Below are 26,157 nucleotides of genomic sequence, written 5' to 3' on the forward strand. Positions count from 1 at the left end.
CAGAACTCAAACAATAAGTGTTAGCAAATATTATTTAACATTTTAAATATCTCAAATATATTTTTAGGTCCGGTCCTCCCCGTGTTTCACCCTATGGGTTTCACCAGTCAATGGCAGGCCTAAAACAAACATAAGGCTACAATCCACACTCTACACCAGTTGGCGGCGGTAATGCTCCAATTCGTTGTTTGCACAACGGCAAAAAAGAAGAAGAAGATGAAGGAGACGAAGAAGAATACGAATGTTGTTGTCTCCCCGGTTGTCTCATGTTGAAGAAGTGAACTTGCTCTAAGTCTTTTTAGAGGGTTTTAATGCTCTTTGGCCACAAAAGAATCGGGTAACTTATCACTGGTGATAAGAGTTTGTTTGCAAGATGACTTCAAAGTGAGACGTGAGCTCGAGCTGTTTGTGATTGGCTGTTTGTAGCTAACAGAGATGTCCTCGTCGGGGACAGACCGTCAAGGACAGGTGGGAGACCTGAAGAAGCAAAGCAAACAGGAGCTGCAAGAACTGCTGCTGCGACAGGAGAAGATACTCTGCAACAAGTAAGTTCAGTTCAGCCACACTTCGAGAGGCGCAGACTCTTCCTGCTTTCAGAGTAGCTCTAATGTAGCTCAATGATGTGATTATAATCATGGTAACTTCCGACAGATCCTTAAAATGTCCTAGCATGCAGTGTTCATTAAAATAAGACCTTAGCTGGTGTAAATAATAAAGTATTAGGCCCTAAACGGACATGGAATCACTTTAGGGCTTCGATAGGTTGAGGCTTCCGTAATAACGTGTGCTTATCTGAGATATTGAAATAATATTCGGTAACACTTTATGTTAAAGTTCTGTCTCAGAATATATATTCTTCTATTTGAAGTTAGATATGTTTCACAAACAAATGAATACAGTGATAACCAACATTATGTATAAACATATGCACACTTTGCTGGATGATGTGCTACAGCTACACCATCAAAACCCATATGCATACAAAACATCTTTTAAATAGCTCAACACCAAAGTAACCACTATGCATGGAAGGGTTAAACTAAATTGGTAGCATCTTTAATTTTTTCTTTATTTAAAATCATTCACAAATGACTCTCACATTCACATCAGTCGTATGTGACTGCATCAAAACACGGAATTGGAGAGTAACTTTTGGAAGACTGTTGTCCATCCTCCTTACCCGTCTAGTTAGATATTTCATTTTGGTTTTTATTTGTCGAATGTCTCTCATCTGTTTTGAGCAAAAGCATGAAATGACGGGTTTGTGCTGTTTCTGCAGGAGGTTTATACAGACTCTTCCTGACAAAGGGAAAAAGATCAAAGAATTTGCGGAGAAAGTGCGTCTCGCCCTCGAACACCACGACGAAGAGGAGAGGAGACTGGGCTTGGTGTCCATCGCCAGGACAGAGTTACAGAACAAGTACCAGCAGGCTTTCACTACGCAACAACGGGTGTTTCCCCACACACCGGGAGCCTCACACCAAATCAGACAGAGTGAGGCTGCTGCAGGCGATGCAGTTCTGAAAATGGAGACCTCACCTGCCTCAGCTCATGTCAAGGAGAACAACACTTTGGACCAGCAACAGGGCCAGCTTGTCTCCACGGTGACTGCTGCTGGTGATACCATGGAGACGGCTGCTGCTGCTGCTGCCGGGGCCTCTGTGAACTCTGAGACAAAAGAGAGTGACCTTGTGGAGGCCTTGGAAACAGTTAGACTTTCTGAAACCAGTAGCGAGTCCAAAGGCCCATTAAAAGGCACAGCAGCAAGAGAGAATTACTTCCTCACAAAGCAGATACCAAGAAAGTCTCACTATGAAACTGTCCTGGACAACTCCGAGAAGCCTTTAACGCCAAGGAGGGAAAAATTCAAACCAAATCAGTGAGTGGACTTGACATTTATAATAATACATCTTTAAAGGTGGCTAGCTTTTTGTCAAAATCAGTGAATATCTCTCCTCAAGAAATCTGCTGCCTGTCCGTATTGTGGGTGCACTGCAAAAAAAATCTGGTATTGATACACGGCCTGAGTATATAAACAAAGGGTATGTAAAGGGGGCCCAGCGTAGCTAGCAAGATGGCCGTTTAGAGTCAGCCTAGGCTGTGCATATTAACACCAGCTTTTCTTTCTTTCACGCACACACAGTACTACTGACAGACAGGTAGTTCGTGAGGAGATATTAACTGATTTTGACAAGAAGCATTCTCCGTTCACTGACTATTCCAACTTCTTTTAATGTAGTAGATCTTGTTCTTTCTTTCATGTTTTTATTGTAAATCACATCATTTCCACTGTGTTTCCCCAGGCTGCCTCACAGAAGTGACATGTCTCCATCAGGATCCTCGCCCCCTAGCCGCTCTTCTGGAGCCTCGTCACCTCTCTCTGCTCAGGCCAGGAAGGAGCGCGACAGGAAACACCTGAATGACATCACTGCAGTCAACCTCCCTCCTCTGCTCTACGCTCCGGCTCAGCTTCTGTCTCTGGAAGAGTCCTCAGTCCTCCAGAGGGAACAAAACAAGAAGCAGCAGGTAAGTACAGCTCAGTCCTTCACACACTTTATCCTATACAAACAGTACATACATGAATCTGTTAGGAAGCCATTTCAAATGGAACAAAAAGCTAATGTTGTCTTCTTTAACTAAACACAATTCTCTAACACAATATGGATCTTGAATATGTTGAGGTTTTCTTTATTCAACATTTTTAAGTGTTCAAACCAACAACTAAAAAACTAACCGGTGGTTAAAAAAATGCAAGATGCTGCATTGGTATGTGCATGCTGCTTCATGTACCCCTGAAACATGAAATTACAATCCATGAAATGCATATAACAGATACATTATTTCCAGGGCTTATGTGCACAACATTTAGGATGTAACTGGTCTGTTACTCAATGCGGTTTTATCAGCACCATTTCATTTGTTTCGTCACAATGATCGAAATGGAAACATTAGAAATCCTGCATCACCTTACAATTGAATTCACAGAAATATGCACCTGTATATTTGATTGGCCACCAATGCACCTTCAGCAGGGCGTTGCATTGTGGTCTTAAAAAAATGTCAAGCAGGTTTCCCTTTTTTGCAGGATGACCCTGCATTGTTTTGGTAGAGCCACTTACGTTGTCGGCCCGGGACAGGCCCCATTCAAATGAATGAGAGGGCTGTTTTTTATAACACAGTGCTTAAGGTGTTCTTCTGAACATAGCTTTAATTGTATACAGTTTAGACATTCCCTTTAAAAATGCACAAGGGGAAACATTTCTGTGGAAAAAAAACAAAGGTTTTATCTGTTTGAACGCTAATGTGTGTGTTATTCATCTTAAATTTATACATTGATTTTAGATATTTGCAAATGACCAAAAACACAATGTATAATGTTATAGATACAAATGATAGATTTAAGTTTCTATTGAATTATTATTCCAAACAAACTATTTTGGTGTTTTAAGTTACATTTCAAACTAAATGAATTCATACAAAGTTGATTTGTGACATTTTAAATAAATAATAAATAATAATATATCCAAGTGTGTATTGTATGGTATTGTACTGAAGTCCACATGAGTCCCCTCCATCAGCTCTAGAGGGCAGCGTTCAGTCACTGTGTGTGACATCCAAAGCAATGACTCCAGAGCCAAACGTTAAACAGAGTGCTGTTGTCAACACACCGAGGCCTGTTAGGCTTACTATCAGTCCTGCTGTTGTTGCAGATTTAATAGCAATGGCTGTTTTGCTTTATGATAATCTGCTTTTTTTCAGTTTACCAGCCTATTCATGTCAACTATGTGTTTAACTTCAGGAACTGCAGGCCAAGCTGGCAGCCCAGAAACTGTCCGAGGGATTGAAGATCTCTATGGGGAGCTACACTCCTGATGGTGGCCCCATGGCTGCCTACAGAGAGGTTCACGATGAGGGAGCCCAGCTCTCCTCGGAGGAAGACTGATCCTGGAAGGGCCAGAGCTGGGAAAAGCAGTGTGGCCTTGGCCCTGAAGGGAAAGGCGCTTTGGACCTCGCAATCAGGGCCCATCAAACAGGATTTTCACTCCAAAGACAAGTATTCTTAAGAGGGGGAAAAGGGTCCTTGCATAGTGTGAAGGCATAGTTGGAATCCCATACTCGGCTCAGGGAACTGAATGGCAGGTTTAAAAGCCAGCTCACTCAACTGTCAATCAGTTTGTATTAGGTTCAGTTGTGTCACTTCCCTTCAGGAACAGTAAGGCCTGCTGTTGAATCATTTTCAAGCATGTCTGCCGAGGGAAATGTTTCCTATCAGTGGACTGCCACCTGATTATGTCATGGCTTTGTGAACCTATGGTTTGAAATTTCTATTTTACTCTGTCTACAATTAAATGCACTAAAAGCCACTCAACAGGTGAAGCAGACTGTTATGGCGATATAATGACTGTTTACAAGGCATGAGCCTATAAATAGTTCTTATTGTTATTATTACAGAATACATAATAATAAACATCTGATTTTCCAAATGCTTGTGTTGTGTAAAGCCAGGTGACAATACATTTTTTTTTTTTTTACCAGAATCACTGACTCTCATCTGAAATTCGCTCAAGTGCCTCATCAGCCTTTTCAGTACAAATGAAAGTAATAGCACTGGCTAGTTATCCCACAGACTGCATTCTGTCTGATGTAACCAGTGTGCTGGTATTTGTAATGGAGTCGTGGAGATATATCCTCTACAAAACAGCTTGTTTTGTCGCAGGAGCGTATAAGGGCTTAACATGGCCTTAAATATAAATCATACCTTATAGCTTATACTGTAGAATCTATTACATGTATTACAACTTCTCACTTCTTATTTTTGCTAATGAGAAGATAAAAGGTGTAATAATTTGACAGTGTGCATTGCAAGATAAGTAAGTATAAGTAATAAGTGTATGTAGAGTATTATACTGTGTCATATTTAATTAACAATATATGTTGAGTACAATATGCATTATTCCCCACTGAAATAGTGTTAAAATGTCAACTTGAATGCTCACAGAATTACTCTTAAGTACAACACATTTCATGCAACTATTTGAATATAGAAACCAAATATTTTCACTACAAATTTGTCATCACATATCATCTGCTTACTATAAACAAAATATTTCTAAGGTTGAGTACATTTTGACTCTGTCAATGTTTTGATTGTCCAGATAAACTAAGCTGCAGTTTTCCTATATTTATGTGTTTATATACACACTTTCTCTTTTTTCTGAGTATCAAATAGATGCATTTCATTTTTTAATTGTTAGATTGCCATCTTCTTTAGTCAATTTATTTGGTGATATAAATTTTAATTTGCAGTGAAGCAATGGTCAGCTGCAGGCACTGATATATCTTTTTCAAATCCTGTGAGATGTTATCAGGCAGAGATCTGTGACACAGTTGATAAGATTAATGCGGGGTGAGTGAAATATTCGAGCTTGATGGCTGAGACATCTGGACTGCATTTGGATCATGTTGTTGCTGGGAATGGCTGGCGATGATGGGGACGGCGGCAGGCTAATGCAACATGGCAAATACCATTCCTCAACTTTGCTAATATGTGGTAGATAAGAAGTTGCAAGACACGTTCAGCATCTCTCCGAAACTGCCTTTTCCATCATCTTTCTTCCAACTCTTTCGCCGAAGACTGCAGGCCATCTTAATTTGAACAGCCTGATTCAGGGGATTTAATGAGGAGGAAGTAGGGCGCTGAGGCACGTTTTTGAGGGGGGAAATGAGGCTGGGTTCATGTGGGTCAGAGTCTGCTGAGAGATGCTCCCTGATAACCTTTGGTAATTTTTGCTGAAGCATTTGGTGGAAGATGTTTGAGAAGAAGAAAGAAAAAACCCACCTGATTGCTGTGTATTTAGGCACTGTATCTGATGGGCTCCAGAGTGGCCCTGTGGTCCAATAACAAATTTTAAAACGCGCCACAAAGGATCCTCATTGTGCTGGGATTAATCACAGCCTACCTTTGCTTACATACATTTAGAGACTGTTACCAATTATGGGGCACATTTTATTTTTTATTTTTTTGCTGTAGCTTTTTTTCCTGTGGTATCTGGCGTCAAACCTAACTCTGAACGTATGTTGATGTTGTTGAGGTGGAACCAAGCCCACACTGTCTATAGTCAAAGCTTTTCCCCCCGTTGTCCATCGATGATGAGGTTGTTTATACTTCAACTTGAATCCCAGACCCCTTGTCTCAGATTAATACGCTCCTCATGAAGTAGTCTGTAAGTGATTTGCTCCAACTCTTGAGTCCGAAATCACACGTCTCGCGGGAGCAGAAATAATTTGCTGTTTGGGAGGGGAAACTGGAATGTGATTTCAAAACTGCCTCTTCAAAGAGCAGTCAGCTCAGCCTTAAATTAGATATACAGCATGATGTATAGACTGGCGTTAAACAAGAGTTAGGCCCTCGGAAGAATGATTGGATTATATCTGCCAGGTTACAAAGTCTGAGGTCATGCTTTTTCCATTCTCTTGTGTTTTTCTTATACTTTTTCAGGGCACATGAAGAGATGAAATAATGCAGCACACAGCAGCTTTCTGCAGATACGGTTACAGCCTTATCTCATCCCAATTAGAAGCAGCTCTCCGTCCTATAACTGCACTAAAACCAGTGGTGGGAGAACTACTCAGATCCTCTATCTAAGCAAAATGACTGTTACAAGACAAGTGGATTGGTTGCAATCAAAAGTATAGAAGTATTATCATCCAACAGTGCTTAAAATATAAGAGATACTTCTTCTCCAACAAAATGTTCTCTGTGGCTAATGAACAATATAATTATATTGGACATTTTGTAAGTAATGATGCGGTAATGTCTATCCAACATTTAATTTTTGCAGCTGGTTAAACTGGAGCTGATTTTTAATACTTTATTTACAGTTTGCTAGTTCAGTCCAGTGGTTCCTAATCTAAGGTTTGGGTCATCTAAAAGGGTCACAAGAAAAATCTGAGGGATCGTCAGATGATTAATGAGAGAGTAAAGAGAGTGAAAGAAAAACTTTCTACTACACAAATAAAAAATTTCTGAAAGTATTGGATAATTTTACCTCTTTGGGCCTTAGTCGTTGATCTAGGAAACTGAGCTGAGAGGGTTAAATTGTAAATGTCTCTTTTATGAAGTAACTGTTAACAAATCACTCACATCTGAAACTCCACAATGAGACCCAACCAGTTTTACACAAGGGGCACAAGCCATAAAGGTTGGAAAACTACTGGTTAGTATTTTTTAAGAATATAATTTTTTTTTAAAGTTTATTAGCTTAAAACTATAGCTGAATTCTAAGTTTAAAGTAGCATAATATGGAAAAACTACTTGAATAAATGTGCTTTTAATCAACGACTAGAACTGAGTCAGGGTGAACCCTATTTTTTATTATATATGTTTTATTCACTGCTATTTTGCTATTTAACATGTGGAATACAAACTTCACAGCAGGTTAGAGAAAGACAATGCGGCTCATTTGCCGTTTATCTCAAGTGTGAAATTGGAACAAATGTTTTATATGCAAATTTCACAAGCTGTGAATGAGAATCAAAGCACTTCTTTTCTTTTTTTCACTTGTGTGTCTTTCAATGTGTACGTGTGTGTGTTCTCTCAACGCGCCAACGAGGGAAAGCAAATACTTTCCTGACAGGACTGTGGCAAGATCTCCAGTTATCTCACCGTGAAACGTGTCTCTCTGTGTGTGTGTTTGTGTGTGTGTGTGAGAGGAAGTTTGCACATAGCTCATGTCATGACTGTTGACTGCCTGAGGAAGCATGATATGTGGCTGCAACATTCATGAGAGTCCTGCAGCTGTCTCACCAGCAATGGGGAGAGGAAAAAAATCTTCCCTGACTAGTGGGTAAATCTGGCCGAGGTGTCTTGAACTGAGTGCCTGTCGTTAAAAAAAAAAACATGGTCATGGGAAAATTGATTGCATTTTTACATTCTTAAGATAACATTTTTTCATTTTTTCCACATGGCTAGTTTATTGCATACGAGTGTGGTCAGAGCTGTGATTGCTTGTCTGTTAAGTACTGGCTTTACAGTATATTCTGTTCACTTCATCCTGAACTGAACCAGGTGTTGTACAGATATTTTTCTAAATAGTTGCATATAAGTTGCAGATGGTGGATCTCTGCTACATATCTTTAATTAAATCTTAGCTCACTGAAACTCTATGCATGTGAAATAATGACCTTATAGTAGCTTGGTCCACAAAGTGAATTTGGAAGACACTACATCATCTTGCTGCACACCCAAGTCTGTTGTTCTCTCCATACACTTTCCCTTTCATGAGTGTTACCAACTCTTACTACATAATGGTAATAATGACCAATTACTATGCAATAGTGATGTTTAAACTCAAGAGTTTCAGGTCTCAGAATATCATAAATACCACAAGATTGTGTTGAAGTGCAGCTCAGCAGTGAATGCACTTTATTGCATTCCACATCTGGATAAGGAAAAGTTCCACTTATAAAATGTTTCTTCTCATATGTGATTTATTATGAACCTAATCATTACTATAAAATAAAATATGCATTAGGTTAACAGTTTTCTGGTGTCATAGTCCCTTCGTAGTCCCTCCATTTCCTACACGTAGGATTCATAAGAAAAACTCAAAGTTCCAGGCCTCCAATGTGTGTGAACACAGGGGAAGTGTGTGTGGCTGTCTACAGCCGTATCCAATGTGTGTTTTTGTTTTCACACATTGTAAACTGTTGAGTGTAAAAATCTCAGTAGCCCTGCTTAATTTCCCACTTTCAAATGTTCTTTAGAGGAGAGGCCCATTTACCTGTCGCTACTAACTGCAGCCAACGTCTTTCATCCTCCTTGAAAGAGTCTTCGTAATCTCTACCCATTTATAATGAACCAGATTCATTTGGGATGATCAATAAGGAATTAAGGCTTTAACTTGATTTTCTATCTCTTTCCAAGCAAGAACATGTGCTTCTAATAATCTGTGAAGGACAATAAACATTCACAACTGTTATTTTATTGAACACACTGCTGTTTTGATAACCAGAAAGAATGTAGTCCAACGAAAATTTCACCCCCAATAGTTAACCGATTACCAGGTTTAATAGAAGTAAACCATCCCTTGGAGCTCAGTGACATAAGAATGTCACAACACAAGCGTTATGTGTTTCCTTTTCCCTGAAACGGTGTTTACAGTTCAAAAGCCATAAAACTGACCACAAATGGAAAAGGCATGGTATAGCTGTAATGAGTTATCCTTGTGTAGTCACGTCTTGTAGCAGATGGACTACATGTCCAACTCTCGGCAGGTAGTACTCATAGTTCAACACTGGATGGCAGTAGTGTATCTTTGTTTGTCGTGTCTGCAGATTGAGCTTTAGTTCTCATCTCACGTTTTCATGCTAACTCTTTACAAAAGGAAGCAGTTGTTTTACTGACGTAATATACGTCATCGAGAATGACACTATGTTGTTTTTAGTTAGTCATTGTGCATAATAAAAATAACCATGCAACTTCATCCAAAATATATTACCCAAAAGATTGTTATGGATAGTTATGCCACCACCTCTGAGTGTATGTGGAGGAGCAACAGCTGTCAGCAGTGATTTGTGACTATGTGCTAAAATGACTGAGATAGCCTCTGTGTTTCAAAGGGATACATGGAAAAGGTCCCAGGTGAGGCTATGGCCTTGCACCTGGCAGCTCAGCCCAGATAACAGCACCTCTCAGACTGGACCCACATCTCTTGCTACAATGGGAGATTGTACAAATATGATTTGGATACATCTGTGCTCGAAAACTCCCGCATCTCTGCTTGGAAACCTTTGCATAACAATCCTGAGGCACTAAAAAAGAATCGGCGGAGAGAAAGAGAGAGAGGGAGAGAGAGAGAGGGAGAGAGAGAGAGAGAGGGAGAGAGAGAGAGAGGAGGGAAACTAGGGGTAAAATGGGTTGAGGCCCGTGATGCATGGTGTGGGCCAAGAAGCTGCCAGCATCCCAGCCGCTCCATGTCTGGCCTGGCACAGCATTAAGCAGGCTGTTTTGGGGCCTGTCAAAAGCTCATCACTGCAAGGAAGCCGTCTCTGTGGGGATGCTGCAGGGGTGCCAGGGCACGGCAGGGGGGAGAAACCAGAGACCCTGTCCCGCCAGCTTGGTCATAATGAGGAGGAAAATTCTTATTCTTGTATCCCCATTAATGTAACGACAACAATGCACTTTTGTCCAACTTTTTTTTCTTCTCTCTGACTACATTTCAAGCATTTTTTTTACGCCCCTCATCTTGCATTTAGTTAAATGTGATCGTTTTCTATAGTTAGATGATGTCAAAAACGTCCACATTGTGATAAAAGTACCTATTGTAGTAATTAAAGTTATGTATCTCGATGCTCACTTCCATCCTTTCCCATTTCAAGCACATTTTTAATACAAGTAGAAAACACTCGTACTTATCTCAGTGTATTGTATTCAGTGATGGACTGGTCAAAGGATTATAAAACTCTGGGTAATGTCAGCAATCAAGCAGAGTACCAGTGTGTTTAGGTATAATTTCTTGGCCAGTGCTGTGTGTGACATCAATCTAAAGCTGTCCAGAAACAAGGGTGGACCAAAACAACCTAATATTGTTTTTCATTACTGCTTGAGTGAAATCATGCCCCTTGATTTGAGAACATCCCAACTAACAAGCACCAGAAGTGTAAATTCAGCTCTTCGGAGTCCTGCCAAAGAGTGTCATGAAACAAACCTCTACAATATCAAAAACAGTCTTGTTGCCAAATAGTTTTCTCTTTGTTGCAGGTGTGAAACAGATACGTGTCAGTGTTGGAAATCACTTAAATCTGAAGGACAGTTCATTTGACTTCCCATGCCAGGCGGTGGAGTCTCACAACTCTGGTGAGTCAGCGTTGTATAGCTTTCTGGGTAATTCCTATTTGTTTGCGAAATTGTGTGCATCAGGTCTGTATTGGACGGTTATGTTTGGCTCTGGTCTTACAACAATAGTAAAACCGTCCAGTAAAACAGAAAGCAGAAAATCCTCTCCAGTCCAACAATTATGGGGCCTCTATATGGTGTAGTTGGCTCGTTTATATGCTGTAATCTTGTGACCATTCCAAGCCCCGAGGCCAGGTGTTTTTGATTGCAGTATAGCACGTTGGAGCGCAGACTCGGCAGCACGGTTTTGGCCCCACAGGATGGTTGGATACGAGTATGATAAACCAGAGGAAACTGAGTGGGAGTGGGAGGCCCAGACTGTTTTCCTGCTTTATTTATTAATGTTTTGTTTTCTCAGAGAGAAGATTTCAGGCAGACAGGCAGCAACACCCTCTTATTATATGACTTCCCTCACTGAGTAAATATATTCCAGCAGAGACATAACATTTCAGTGTGCAAAGTGTTTTGGAAAAGTTACAGGCAGGGACAACATTGGGACTTTGTAGCACTAAAGAGGCAGAACTTTAGTAGAATGAGTGATGTAATTTGTTTCAGGGGCAAACACATAACAGACAAGATACAAAGTTGACTTTACTTTCACTCTTTTAAAAACATCATCTGCAATTCTTCTCTTTAGATTGCTTGGGTGTATTTCTTCACGTTTGAATTTCCCTGTTGATGGTCCAACGTGGATCCCTCTTGCCCTCTCCTGGGTGTTCCTTTCTGTGAACATGTCAGATGTCAGGTTGTGTTTTTTTAGTGTGGCAGACTGCAGGGACAGCAACCTGCCATGAAAATCCTCTACATAAAGTACAAAGATACAGCAAATGGTTGAGAGCTATAGTGTTATCTGCAGGGACAGAATGTATAAGTGTCGCCCTCTGGTGGTTGCATATCTACCTCAGGGAGAGGTGGTTTAAACCTTCCATGTCGTTTTATTTAGAGACAAACATATCTCATGCAACATTCTAATATTAAGGATTAAAAGAGCTGTATGAATGCAATGACACGGTCACAACAAAGTCCAGTAGAGCAAATAATGACATAAAAGGTCAAACAAACACACACAAACACCAGTTCTTTATCACATCTAAAACAGTGATATATACACATAAAACCCAAAGTGAGTACATATGACATATTTGGCTAAGTCTTCCAATGCGTAGAAAACCTCTTCATACTCAAATGCAGCTTGAACCGTGTAGCATTCTGTATGTGTAGCCATTAAACCAAAGCAAGCAATTATAGGAGGCCTGAAAGCGCTATGAAGCTGCAGAGCTGCATCTTGGATGTTTTTTTGTTGGTATTTCAATACACGGGACACCTTTCTATAATATGTATTCATTTGATTCATGGACTAATGAAATATCTACTAATGGAGTGATTAGTGGCCATTAGATATCAAGCTACAAATTTAACATATGAATGTGTGCCTTTAAATAAGTTTACATTTAAAACCTGGTAGTTTGATCAAGTTATCATATCATACAGTAGCTTTTACACCTACAGTATGTGCTGTATTCTATCGTTGCATGCAATAGAGGAGGTTCAGACGACTGGTTCAGTACTTGGAACATACCCAACATTATTCACTTTTTACATTTTGTCATTGATTCTTTTGTTACTTCCACTAAGCTTCAATTTAATGTTCAATATGTAGAGAAATATATTTTAATTAGTCATACATTGACATCGGCACTATAAGTAAAGAAAGGACATACTGTATTTCAGGTATGTATTTCTTTAACCTTTTATTTCATGCACAGCAAAAGGTAAACTTAAATCAAAACTGACGTCAGTGATACTGTCAGTATACATCACAAGAAAATCAAAGGATGTGATCCATGTATTTGTGAAATTGAAAAATGCGAATCACAAATGTCCAATCAAAACATGAAACTCACAACACTGTAACAACATCGGCAGCTCAGCTGTGAATGTAGTCGGCAGACAATCATTTATTTCTATTGAGGACACACTTATATAAATTCATAAAAGCTGCTTCCTGTTTCTCTTTCTTCTCTTTCAGCATTAAACATATCAACATTACAAAGAGGACCATGACCAATGAAGAATGTTTCACACTCTGGCAAACATTTACAGGCTGCAGATGGTCCTGGTAGACTTGTGTATACATCCCTGTCTCAGTCCCTACAGGTGCCACGGCAGCGGGTAATAAAAAGCAGAGTGTGGAAGAGTCGTGGGTGGAGAAAAACAAGGCTGCGCTCCTCTGTGACATGTTTTAGGCAGACCTTCTTCAGGCAGGTGCTGGTACTCTGGACTTACTTTCTCTCTATTATATGTATGTATGTATGTATAACATCCAAATCTTCCATTCTCATTAGGGATCAATGATGATTACACATGATGAGTGGGAAGTATGGGAAGACTTGGTACTGGGACACCAGTACAACCGGGACGCCTGTACAATCTAATGCATTTCAATGTTTCCATGTTTATGATTGAGGAAGTGGGTAGTGGTGTTGTACTGGACTGTATTGGAGACACAGACAGACAGACAGACAGACAGACAGACAGACAGACAGACAGACAGACAGACAGACAGACAGACAGACAGACAGACAGACAGACAGACAGACAGACAGACAGACAGACAGACAGACAGATATACTGATATACTGACATACTGACATATACGTAGATAGATAGATAGATAGATGGATAGATGGATAGATAGATAGATAGATAGATAGATAGATAGATAGATAGATAGATAGATAGATAGATAGATAGATAGATAGATAGATAGATAGATAGATAGATAGATAGATAGATAGATAGATAGATAGATAGATAGATAGATAGATAGATAGATAGATAGATAGATAGATAGATAGATAGATAGATAGATAGATAGATAGAGAGATGAATAGCATACTTAATGAATAGCATACTTAATTCATCCACAAAGGGATATTTCGGTGTTGCAGTAGCAATGTAAATGACAAAACACACACATAACCTACAAAAACGTACAATGAGGTGAGCTGGTAAGTATGCATAATTTGTAACTTTGTGTTCTGACCGTATTAACAAAAATACTACTAGATAGCGATCAATATAATAGATAAGAAGTAGACTTTTAAACTAACTTAAGGCAGATATTACTATTAATGTGTGTATGTGTGAATTGTCAATTGCCACTCTGCTGAGGAGGCTCCTATTCCAGCACAGAAGGGAGTCATTGAAGATGGTCATAGCCTTTGGCAGGAATGACCTTCACTACCTGTTCTTATTACGGAGGTACAGCGGAACTGAAGGAGCCTCCCACTAAACACATTGCTGTCAGACCAGTAAGCTGTGTATGGGGCGTGTAATGCTGTCTGAACATTAAGCTGTCACTTCCTGTAGATAGCCTCCTTTTGAAAATATATAAGCTTTATATAAGTAAAATTCATGCAAGAGTTTTGTATTGCATTGCAGTAGATTTTATAGGTGTACCTGCTTGAAATCGCCACTGAGTGTATTTTGTACAAATCTTGGATTTCTTGGAACATGCAGGTAAATCTTTATTTGCTCAGGTTTTGTGAGTAAGCCTACATGGAATACAAAAGGTTTTTCAATTGACAGCCATACAACATAAGGTTGTATCAAACTGCTTAATAAAGTTTGTTTTAGATGCATTGAGTTTATAATAATACTTTCCAAGGCCTTTGTTTTTTATTAGATTCATCTCCCAACAGGTGCTGTGCTGTTTCAGCATGTTTTGAACGTGTAGGTGACTGTCAGGCCTGACACATGCTGTGAATAGTCATTGAATGTAACATGACTCAGATGTGTAATCACCTTTGTAATTTTGATGTCCCCACTTCAAAGTCCTATTTCATGTGGTTTTTTCATTATTTCGTTCATACCTTGTACCTCACACGCTGAGTTGGTCATAAAAATGTCCTGGGAGTCGTCTTTCTCAAGTCTGTTAACTTTTTTGAAAGAAGTTCATTCAAACCTTTCTAAAACTTCTGGCAAAGCCTATATGAATATTATACAGATATGGAAAGTGAAATGATTTTCCTGTGTGTGACTATACTTTATAGACCCTGCAAACCGACACAGGCGTTTTCACTCAGATCCTCTGCTCAGGTTGAAGGCTGAAGCTATGATAACACTGTGACTATATCTACTGATAGGTATTATAAAGGTATACACTTGATCCCCCCTGGCATATTCAACAAAGCAGACAGGAGATTCAGGCATAGTGTTTGAAATCACATGCTATGGAAATTGTCATCCCAAGAAGAACAATAGCATCAGCTGTTTCAGCAAGTGGCACAAAACAACATTTGTTTAAGAAGTGTCAACAATTTATTTTAGACGCCGTCGGAATTATAACAAGAGGGAAGAAGACAGTCAGGAGATGTTCTCTTAGAACGATTTCAACGATAGTTAACAACAGACTTCCACATACGACACGATTGTTTGCTGTTGTTTTTTTTGCTGTCAACTATTTGCAATGGTTTTGGGAAGGATTAGAAAATCCTCTTGTCCTGCAGTGATATCGTGTTGTTCTGAGAGCACAGACAAACAATATACTTTTTAAATTGTTAACTGCTTGCCAAATTCTTTGTATGCACCAATTTATAAATGTTGCTTATGCACTACTTAATTCCCACACTGGAACATGAAAGGTAGTATACATGGGATGTACACTGGAGCTGATACTTTTGGCAAAAAATCACATCAATCTTTTATAATTAATCACCATTGCTTATATATTAATAAGTGAATATTGTGCATTAGTGAATATAGAGTGACGGCAGTAGGTCTACAGAGTTGAGTGTTAACTCACAGGTTGTACTTTATTGTCAATTTAAAACCCAAAGTTAATGCATGTATTTTAATGGATTGTATTTACTTAGTGGAAATGTATTGTATCAACTACAAAAATATACACTCAAATAAATAAAGAACACTTTGTTCAGAAGGCGCCCATTGTGAGGAATGTAAACTGAAGGAAACCTCAGACTCACCCTATCTAATCCCAGTGGGTATCCAATTTCCATTTGGCTTTGGAGTAGTGGTGCTCATCACTGCCCAACAGCCTCACATAATACCTCATAGTGGTTATAGACTCAAGGTGGAAGGTAATTGTAATTATAACTATGTTGCCCAACTATGATAAAACTAGGGCGGGCAATCTAAACGCTCATTTTATGTCAAACTTGCATGTGAAGTGTGGCTGGTACGTGCTTGGAACAGCTCTACACTATATACAAGTGGTCCAACAAACTGCACTCAACTGCCGGATCTGCACAGTCTCATTTCGCTGGCACACCTAACATACATTCCTCCCTGCTTTGGTGTCAGTTAGTTTTTAAAGGAAACGTTACTTCAAGTCTTATTGATAAAGAGTGATTTGCTTGTCACTATACTCTTTAAAAATCTCATTATGTATGTGGTTATACTTCCTTTAATTAATCACTTATCTTTTTAAATTATCTGTAAAATTAAAGATGGCAACATTCCATTTAGCTGCTCCAGTGCCAGGGTCCTGCTATTGTGCATGCTGGCTCACTGTCATGGCTTTCTGGGGCACCTAAATGGAATGGAGCCATCTTTAATGTTATTAGTTACACCTGACAAGAACATTGCTTGCTCTGAAAAAGATCTATATTAGTGGCTGTGATCACTTCCAGTTTTAGTTGCATGCTCACTGTTGTTTTCAGATAGAATTTACTTCATAATGAACCTGAATTATGTGTTTCCACTAAAGAAGACATGGCTTATTTCTTATTTGTTTTAAGTAGAGGAAAACTGTAAAAACAGAGTATCTACACTATCTGCTTAACAACAAATAGTAGACTGACACAGTTAGCAAGTTGGTGAAAATAGTGGAGCTTTTAGTAGCTTAAGAGTCGGAGGCAGTTATTTCCTTTAGGAGAAAACAATTGTTAGTGCAGTTTAAAATATTAACTCTAAGAACACAGCAATATCGCTTTAAAAGGGTCCATCAAGGTAAGAAGCAGTCAGTCAATCAGACAGATTGTAAACAAGTAAACAGTTCTGCCAGATTAGCTACCACTATATTTCAAGGTAAAGTGAGCCCCCCCCCCATGAAGTCTCCAATATCACCTCATTGCACAGGAAATCCTTGAGGGTGAACTTCTCAGTCAAGGAAATTAGGTTACAGCTGAACGGGGAAGTCGGTATATAAACTGTTATAAATTGTTTCAAAGAACAGCGCCTTCGTTTACTCAATTCAAATAATTGTGACTGACCTGTACTGTCCTCTGATGGCTTGTCTTCCTTGTCTGGTCAGACCTATTTTTTAAAGATTATGCCAAATATGGAAATAATAAGAATTATGTTGGTGAGAACATCAGTATGTAACACAATGCATTTCCAGAGCTATGTAAAATAAAACCCAAGATGTAATAACCTCAGTTTGCCTTTAAGAAATGTAAAGAAGAAATTGAGTGTTATTCGATGTCATGGATGTTGCCTATAGAAAAGCTAAGGGGACACATTATGATGCATCTTGGTTCTTTCTCGATGATGCCAGTCAGTTCATGTGGCATCATAATCACATAAAGACAGCAATGATCCATTTTCCATTTGCTCCTCTCACTGCTGAGAAGTGATATGTATTTATTGGTTGCAGAAACACTGGCACAACAACATGCTGGAGGGCTAGAGTCTTTTTTTAAAATCCGTAACCCTAAAGGACGTCTTAAACACGTCTGAGCAGTTGTGGCAAAGATCCACGTACTGTAGTCTCAAACCTCTGGAGCTTGGCTGTCCATCCAACCCAGCACTGGTACTACAAGACCATCACAGTAAACAGAAAACAAATGGCAATGAAGGACCTGGCAAAAGGAGAGAAGCAGCTGTGGCTGTGTCTGTGGCTCAAAGTCCTGAGAGTATTCTTTAATCCTGACACCTGCAAGCCATTTCATCATGATTTACAGTGGGGAAAATGCAGGCCGGGGGCAGGGAGGCCACCAGAGGGACTGTTTTCACAACAAATGATGAGGAACACACTGTTGTGTTTTTGCAGGCCAGGCATTTGTAGTTTGTTGTTCACAAACAGATGGATAGCTTAATCTGACAATGATAGCATTGACAGAAATTAGGCTCCTCAAGAGACTGTTTGAAGGCGTTTTGTATATTTATGTACGTACTTACTGACTCATGTTTGAGAGACTAAAGAGACACGAGAGAAGAATAAAGTGTGAACTGAATGAATATATATGTGTGTGTGTGTGTGTGTGTGTGTGTGTGTGTGTGTGTGTGTGTGTGTGTGTGTGTGTGTGTGTGTGTGTGTCTGTGTGTGTGTGTGTGTGTGTGTGTGTGTGTGTGTGTGTGTGTGTGTGTGTGTGTGTGTGTGTGTGTCTGTGTGTGTGTGTGTGTGTGTGTGTGTGTGTGTGTGTGTGTGTGTGTGTGTGTGTGTGTGTGTGTGTGTAGAAGATAAATAGGCTGGAGGTTTTGGGACAGGATATGGACTTCACATGAAGGATCATTAGCAAGATCTCTGCAGACCAGAGCAGCATGGTTTAGTGGTTGAAAGTGGCCCAGCTGTTCACCCAAAATGTCTTGATATTATGGTATTGTTTACATCAATTCACTTTCTCAAGCCGTTACTTGTGTGTGAGTCTGCAAGTTTGGTGTCTGCCACATGCTGAATTACTTTAGGTGTGGATGAACTGAATGTGTTGTATTGTGTAATGTAGAAGCAGTAATTATCTGTGACAAACACTGCTGACATGTGGTGCATGGATTTACCAGAGCCGTCCCATCTAAACACATTTTGAAGTTTGTGTCTGCACATTAGAAACACAGTTATTTCCTAAGACTGCAAGGGCTTATGAGTAGAATAAACTCCAGGTTGTGAAATTCAATCTTTTTGAGGAATTAATCTATCACCAACATACATTATTGCAGTTATTCTCATTCATTGAAGTAATAAAAGACATTGACGTACTTGCTGCTTTTTTTTTCTGTCGTTCATTGTGACTTTTCAACTGTATTTTTCATACAAATATCCTCTCCCAAGTTCCTGACAGTATGCTCATTAAATTGGAAAAAAAAACTCAACAATAAGGAAAAGGCAAACAACTATGCATTAAGAGCTTCCCTCTCTCAGCCGAGTGCCATTTAACAGTCATCCCCAACTGCTACATTGACTCCTTTATCTCTGCCCAGAAAAACAGATTATGTGCCACACCACATACTGTAGGTGTGGAGGAAAGAATGATCTGAAATTGAGATCCTCAGTTTCCAGTGGCATCCCCACCTGTGGAGTCTGAACAGTTTGTTGTGTGTCCATGTTGCCAGCTCCCTCAAACCTACAGTATCTGTTTCAAAATGTTCTAAAGTATCACACTCACACACAGTGCCAAATACTTCAAACTGACTCAATATATCAAGCCTCACCTCATTTATTAAGACCTTCTGAGATAAGTTGGATAAATGAAACCAAAATGGGGCACTGCTTAATTCCAGAAGAATTAGGCCTAAGTGAGGAAAAATATGCACAACCAAAGCATTTTTGCTATTGTCTTAAGGCAGACATTGCCAGATAACATTGTATTTTGTCTTTATTCTCAATATTTTGCGTTTGTATTTGATATTTTGAATTTATTTTCAAAGTGCATAATGAAAAAAAACTCTTCCGTAGATTACAGTGGGCTCTGATAGATTCTTAGAAAGAGGACAAGAATATGGCTGTATGCAGATGATGTGCTTCTTTACCTACCTGATCAACTATGCGAGTACAGATATGTTAATTTTTAGAGGTCAACGGACTTAATATTGAAACCTAAATGTCAAGTAATAATAAAACATTTATATAGCGCTTTTCTAGAATTCAAAGTCGCTTTAAAGTACGACTATAGTTTTTAGAAAAGGCTGTGATATTGGCTTAACCAAAGTGACCATTTTACTCTGGTTCAGCCCAATTTAATTAGCATACCAATTTACTTGTCCCGCAGTTCTTTTCCTTATCAAATTACTGTGCTGATACCTGAACAGGAACAAATATATAGTTATAGACATGGCGAAAAAAAATAATTAGGACGTAATTTGTCAGACTGACCATGAAATAAGGTCTAACAGGTAGTGTGTTTTTATTCATATATATCTATAAACTGTACAGTGCTTTACTGCAAGATGAATTCACTTCCTTCCATGGGGCAAAATACTTAGACTGTGTTTCTATGATAAGTTACTGTGAGCTGATCCCTACAACAGAGCACAGCTTTATTTCATTATCTTTGTTGTGTTTGTTACTTTGTGTTGTGCAGCTGATCCAGCTAGTGAAGCTAAAGCTGATGCTGCCAGTTATTAGTTGTTCCTTCTTCTAATTTATCCATGACCCTCCTATATACACAATATTTTCTTACGTCGTTGTTCATTGCACTTGGCTGCATCTCATGCTACAGTTAGTGTGCCAGGTACATGGGTGTGCTCTTGGCTGCTAACTACAACTAATATGTTTACAAGTCAGCATTTAAAAATTTACTTGAGAGAGGAGAAGATAAAAGAGAAGGCAAGAGGTGCCGTTATATAGGCTGGGTAAGAAGTCCAGGGTATTTCTGAAATAAGCTTTTCCAAACGGTGTTTGTTTTTTATTGTTTTACCATGTCTCAAGGCATATGTGTTCTGATAGCTGTTCTGAATTGCCATATACAGGCAAGGTTAAAAAAATAAAAATAAAATATAACGAGTGAGGCAAGACACAATGAGCTATTCAAACACCTCCCACGTTTGGGCAGTCTCTCCATAAAGGCGTTCATGGTGTTGCACTTGTTTTAGTAGTTAAGAAATGATGAAGAATATGAAAAAAAAAATATTGAAAAAAAGTGTTTGGGCTTGTCAGATTGGAAGTTTTTGGAAAGACACATCATTTTTCAGAAGCAGGACATCCGAAAGATGTAGGAGGAGGAGATTTTAGCTGCTGTTCAATCATCTAAAAAGCACCTTAAAAATGTCCCGCCTTATCAAAAAGTCCCCAGACCATCACTGACACTCTTGTTCTCTCCCATAGACCCATTCATTAAATTAGAGTACAGTCTCAGCATCAGTTTAAATGTGTTATATTAACAAACATCTTTTGGACTATTTAGCACTGCACATACTATTGATATTATCTTCATACCTACTACTTCACTCCTTCACAGACTTCTGAAAAAAACATATATTTGCAAATATATTTTATAATTTTTATTCCTAACTTTTTCTATTTATATTCTTGAGTTTGTTATACTTTTTATTTTTATGTTTATTGTATGCACCAATATACCAAGACAAACTCCTTGCATGTGAAAACATGCCAATTTACCTAAAAAATATTCTGATTCTGAAGGTACAAATGACACTGATCTCCTCCACAGAGCGAACCTGTTATTTGTCAGTGATACTGTATAAAAGCTATTTCCCAACATGGGGTTACAGATATACCAACACAGTGAGGAGCCTCATTTTAATATACCCTATTCTCCCCACCATTATCATGAATAAGATGTTGTCTATCATCTTTTGTAAGAAACTCTTTCTCCTTTCTCCCTTCCACAAAATTCCTCTAATCTGTGTTTCATAAAACATTGATTACAGTTTAGAAGAGTTCACAAATACTTTCATTCAAGAGACCACTATGAATAAAATAAAATAATACAAATTATCCATATATCAAAATATTTTTAAGTAGTTAGTAGTTAAGTAATTAGAAATATTTTTGTATTAAATAAAGTATTCTAATTGTAGTACTAAACACATGCTCAACTAATATCAGTAAGCCAAATGTTGCACTGGGGACTGGTAATAGTTTATAAATGCTGTGCATATAAAAAGGTTGTAATAATGAGAGAAAAGCTTTTCAAACACAACGTAAGCGCCAACGTTAGATTGGTGATTATTTTATTTTTTTTAAAGATATTTTTTGGGCATTTTTATGCTTTATTGATAGTGCAGAGAGACAGAGGTGAAATGGGGCAGAGTGGGGAGTGACATGCAGAGAACGACCGCGGGTGGGAATCGAACCCGGGTCTGCTGCTGGGCCCGGCCCGGGAGGGGGACGCCTTACCAACTGAGCTAAAGGCGCCCCCAGATTGGTGAGTTTTACAATCAACATGCCCTGCAGATTATTTATTTCCATCACTCTTATCTCTCCATGCTGAATTAGTGTTGTGTAAATCACAAAAGTGGGCTGGTATCAATCAGGCCAAGAAAAAGTTGTCCCTAACACAAAACATGTTCAGGACATTGGATAGCTATCTTGTGACCTTAAGATCTTTATCTTGCAAATAATTAATGAACCTAATGGCAGAGTAGTTTATTTAATATCCTCCAACTAACTAAGTAAATCAACCAGAAACAGCCACAAAGGACCACAAAATCACTTGTTTAGACACTTGTTTACACACAGTTGTTTGTTTTTCCGGCTTTCTGTGATTTTAAATCTGTTGTAAAATAATTTCAGTATTATGTTGTAAACCTTTAGACTAAAAGTTGTAGTTTTTGTGGGTTTGAATCATGATAAATAACTACATTAGCCAGATTAGATATTTCATATATTCATTGGCATTAGTCATTTTTTCTTATCTCATCAACACATATTACTCAATGTATTTGGATACTTAACTTTTTATTTTATTTGGTTTATTCGCAAAATAAAACACGGGAAAGTAATAACCACATGTGTTCATAATTGATTATAAGTAATAAATAAAAGTTAAATGAATGGAACTCAACATACCTTTTATTTTACTCTTGATATAATCTCTAGTTTGCTCATATTTTTCTACTTTTATGTATTATTAATATTTTAATCAGTTAAAAGCCTTAAATTAACCAAACAGCACCTCAGGCTCTGCTTGCTTTTTTTCACACACACTTTCCCCCTCCTTTTATTTTCTTTTTCTTTCTTTATGCTCCCTTCCCAGAGATGACACTGTCATATTTTGAAACATCTCTCTCTCTTGGTTGGCACTGCTCTGCTTCCCTCTGTCTCTCTGTTTCTCTTTTGTTGAGGACCACACAGAGGGATGACATGTTGGAGGCACATCCAGGCTGGGTGGCCCTGCTGCAGGAAAGATGTGGGTGACAGGATCAGCCTTCACCAGACTATGAGAGTAATGCGTGTAGACAGTGTAAAACCAGTCTTTTGGAGACCTGTAGAAAGAGCAACACTGGCAATTCTGAATAAATGCACTTTGAAAAAAAAGAGAAGAAGAAAAAAAGTTCTTTGGGAGCCTTGTTTTAGCTGCAGCCTCATGCACCGGACTCCCATGCACTACTAATGTCTTTAAACAACCTAGGCAAAATAAGTAACTCTAATCCATCTAACTTTCACTTCCCACCAGTTTATTCAAATAATCATCCGGTGGAATTTGGCTTCTACAGATTTCAGAGGTTAAAAAAAAACACATACGTAAACGAAAATGCTTGGGAAATGTAATGTTTTTCTATTTATGTTTTGTTTTCCAATTCTTTAATCTACCTTGATTACATTATAACCCCATCACTGTTAAACACAAACATTTATTGACTAAATGAAGCATTCAGTTTTCAGAAAGGTATGCAGCACTTCCAAATGCACCTTTCTAGCATCCAACAGTGTTCTTGTCTTTTAAAACTGTTATATAATGTATATCCATACAAACATTAACATCTCAAAAAGCTGATAAGCTTTCTCAAAGACAATGATCTTTAAGTCTGTTCATATATTTATTCTTCACAATTTCATTTAAAGTGATCGCACATGTAGCTACTAAGTTTTTTCTGATTTACTGGCTGGCTCATCAACATTGAATAACTTCTGTGAAGTTCAAGGAGGCCTGAGAACTTCCCGACCTGAGGTGTTTCCTACCAGAGTTATTAAAACGCTTTGGTTCCTGCAGAAAATAGAGAGGATCACCCCCTTTCCTGATAATCACCTTGTAGCATTTAGCAAGTACTTAACAAAACAAATGGCCTCTGTGTGTTATCGTTTGTGTGTGTGTGTGTGTGTGTGTGTGTGTGTGTGTGTGTGTGTGTGTGTGTGTGTGTGTGTGTGTGTGTGTGTGTGTGTGTGACACAGAGATGAGAGACATCCACTGATGCTGGACTTTGTCAAGGCTGAGTGGATGCAGAAAAAATAGATCACAAGTGTCATCACTAACAGGCCCGTGGACCCCAGCCGTTCGACAGCTTCTACATTCTTGCTCCGTATGAAGAATGGTGCGACTGCTGATTGTTTATTTTGTTTCTCTATCTCTTCTTAGCAACCCCTTTTTAATGAAAATGTGCAGTTGCACATTATGCTCCTGTCTCCCTTCTATTCTTGTTAACTGCTTTCGGGGCTTTGAGAGAAAGACAAACAGAGAAAATACTCTACATACAATAAAAAACACAAGTTAAAACACTTCAATGCAAATCGCTTTGTTCTTTCTCCAGTCCAAAAGGTTTCTATACTTTGCACATTAACTTGAAAAATCTGTTATAATGTTTTTTCTTTTAACAACCGCGGAGAAAACATGATTCATGAATATCCCAAGTGTAAACAAACCAACATGAAACTTCTACACCCCAGGCCTCGTATCTGACGTATATTATGAGCAGACAAAACATTTACAGATTATAATAACATGTCAGATGAGGTGGATGGAAATGGAAAAAAGATGCACAATCAACGAAGATGCAGACTTAATAATGGAGAACAGCTTTATCACTTCAACAAGACTGAGGAAGAAGTCTGCACGTCAGTGTTTCAAACAATCCTGTGAGCAAGTAGCAGCCAATTACACATCATAGTGTATGTGGTTTAGTATATCAGAGTAGAATCAAGCATCTTAACTTACTCTATAGGAGGGGGAGGAGAAATAAAAGAACATTCAAACAAAACTGCTGTCACTAAACAGATAAAGACACAATCAGCTGTGTGTGTGTGTGTGTGTGTGTGTGTGTGTGTGTGTGTGTGTGTGTGTGTGTGTGTGTGTGTGTGTGTGTGTGTGTGTGTGCGTGCGCGTCCCGGGGCACCAGTAGGCGTTCAGGTGGTCCTCTTTGCTCCCCAGTCAAACCTCTCACCACGCACCCAACCACCCCGATGCCATTGTGCAACGCAGGAGCTGCATGACTGATGCAACAAAAGAGGAGACATTGATCTTCCAAGACAAGCACTGTGCGGTGTGGTAAGGGAAATGAGCTGATCCTCTCGAACAGACCGCAACTAAGCTTTGCCTTTTTTTCTTGAAAAAAGAAGACATAGTTAGACTTAATCCACAGCTCCAGGAGGATAGAAAACTGGGGAACAAAATTAATTTGTTTAACAGGCCTTGTAAGATCCAAGTAGACTGTGGTAATAGTTTTTAATAAAGACTATCAGGGAAATCCCAAGCTTTTACAAACTGAATATGTATCTCTAAAATAGTAATCTCAAAGACACATTTTATGTTTTGTTAGAATTTTTGACTTGATGCGAAGAGGAAGCTTTCATAACATCTAGCACAAAGCACTGACAGGTGTGGCATTTCTAGCATACCCTTGAGCATAGTACTTCAGCTCACTTATCACAGCTTAGTTTAATTGCTCTAATAAAACAATCCAGCTGCATAAACATGTTACAGAATGTGTGAAATCTAAAACAGAGAGCATCTTTAATGCTCCCTGGGCAATGCTGTCCGCTGCAGGGGCCAATAAATCATTTCGCTCTGTAATTCAGTGATTTAAGAGCTCACTATTTGTCACATTGTGGAACCATGCTGGGCCAAGGTGTCGCTTTCTTAAGTGTCCATTACTGTGAAAGTCCACTCTCCCAAATGGCAGAAAGAGAGGCCCCATTTGGGGTGGCTGGTTGATGCCGTGGCAGCGTGGATCTGTGCTAAAGGCTTGGGCTTTTACACCTGTGTGTGACACAGGGGAGGTACCGCAGTGAGTGGGAGAGTCAGCCAGCTGTGCTCTCTTGTGGTAGCTGCAGGGATAGCCTGGAACATGTCAAAAAAGTGTAAAAAACCTTTTTATGTAAGCCACTTGAGTGACTCTGTTCATAATTCTCTAAACTAGTATTAAAAACACTTTACAACACAAATGTTGTTGTGACTTAATGGTACTGATTAAGCTGTATTTGGACTTTTTAATGAACAACTGGAGATGTGCAATCATCTTTTAGCCCCTCGCACTCATAATGCAAAACTTTACCTCTCGAGATGAGGTCACAAGATGAACACTCTTCATTGCTTCGCTCAGTGCCGCGAGATGTAATTGCTCACTAAATGAACCATCTCTCAGGGGTGGCCAGCCTGCCATTCAGCACAGGTCTGCACAGTGTC

The 26,157-nt window shown here is 39.0% G+C and overlaps 1 protein-coding gene across 1 annotated transcript; it reads left to right on the top strand.

Annotated features, from left to right (window-relative positions):
* Nucleotides 1-233: 233 nt before the first annotated feature.
* Nucleotides 234-4,357, top strand: polr2m (RNA polymerase II subunit M). Its single transcript, XM_080054115.1, has 4 exons — nucleotides 234-545; nucleotides 1,280-1,879; nucleotides 2,304-2,526; nucleotides 3,800-4,357. Exons 1-4 carry the CDS (start codon nucleotides 436-438, stop codon nucleotides 3,941-3,943), a joined length of 1,077 nt encoding a protein of 358 aa, XP_079910241.1. The 5' UTR covers nucleotides 234-435; the 3' UTR covers nucleotides 3,944-4,357.
* Nucleotides 4,358-26,157: the final 21,800 nt, after the last annotated feature.

Source organism: Ammodytes marinus, assembly GCF_949987685.1.
Source record: "Ammodytes marinus genome assembly, chromosome: 1".
Lineage (NCBI taxonomy): Eukaryota > Metazoa > Chordata > Actinopteri > Uranoscopiformes > Ammodytidae > Ammodytes > Ammodytes marinus.

Excerpts from the sequence above, each read along its gene's own strand:
- polr2m (XM_080054115.1), top strand. The coding sequence starts at position 436 with ATGTCCTCGTCGGGGACAGACCGTCAAGGACAGGTGGGAGACCTGAAG. Across the intron at positions 546-1,279 it reads GAGAAGATACTCTGCAACAA|GAGGTTTATACAGACTCTTC; the intron begins GTAAGTTCAGTT and ends CTGTTTCTGCAG. Across the intron at positions 1,880-2,303 it reads GAAAAATTCAAACCAAATCA|GCTGCCTCACAGAAGTGACA; the intron begins GTGAGTGGACTT and ends GTGTTTCCCCAG.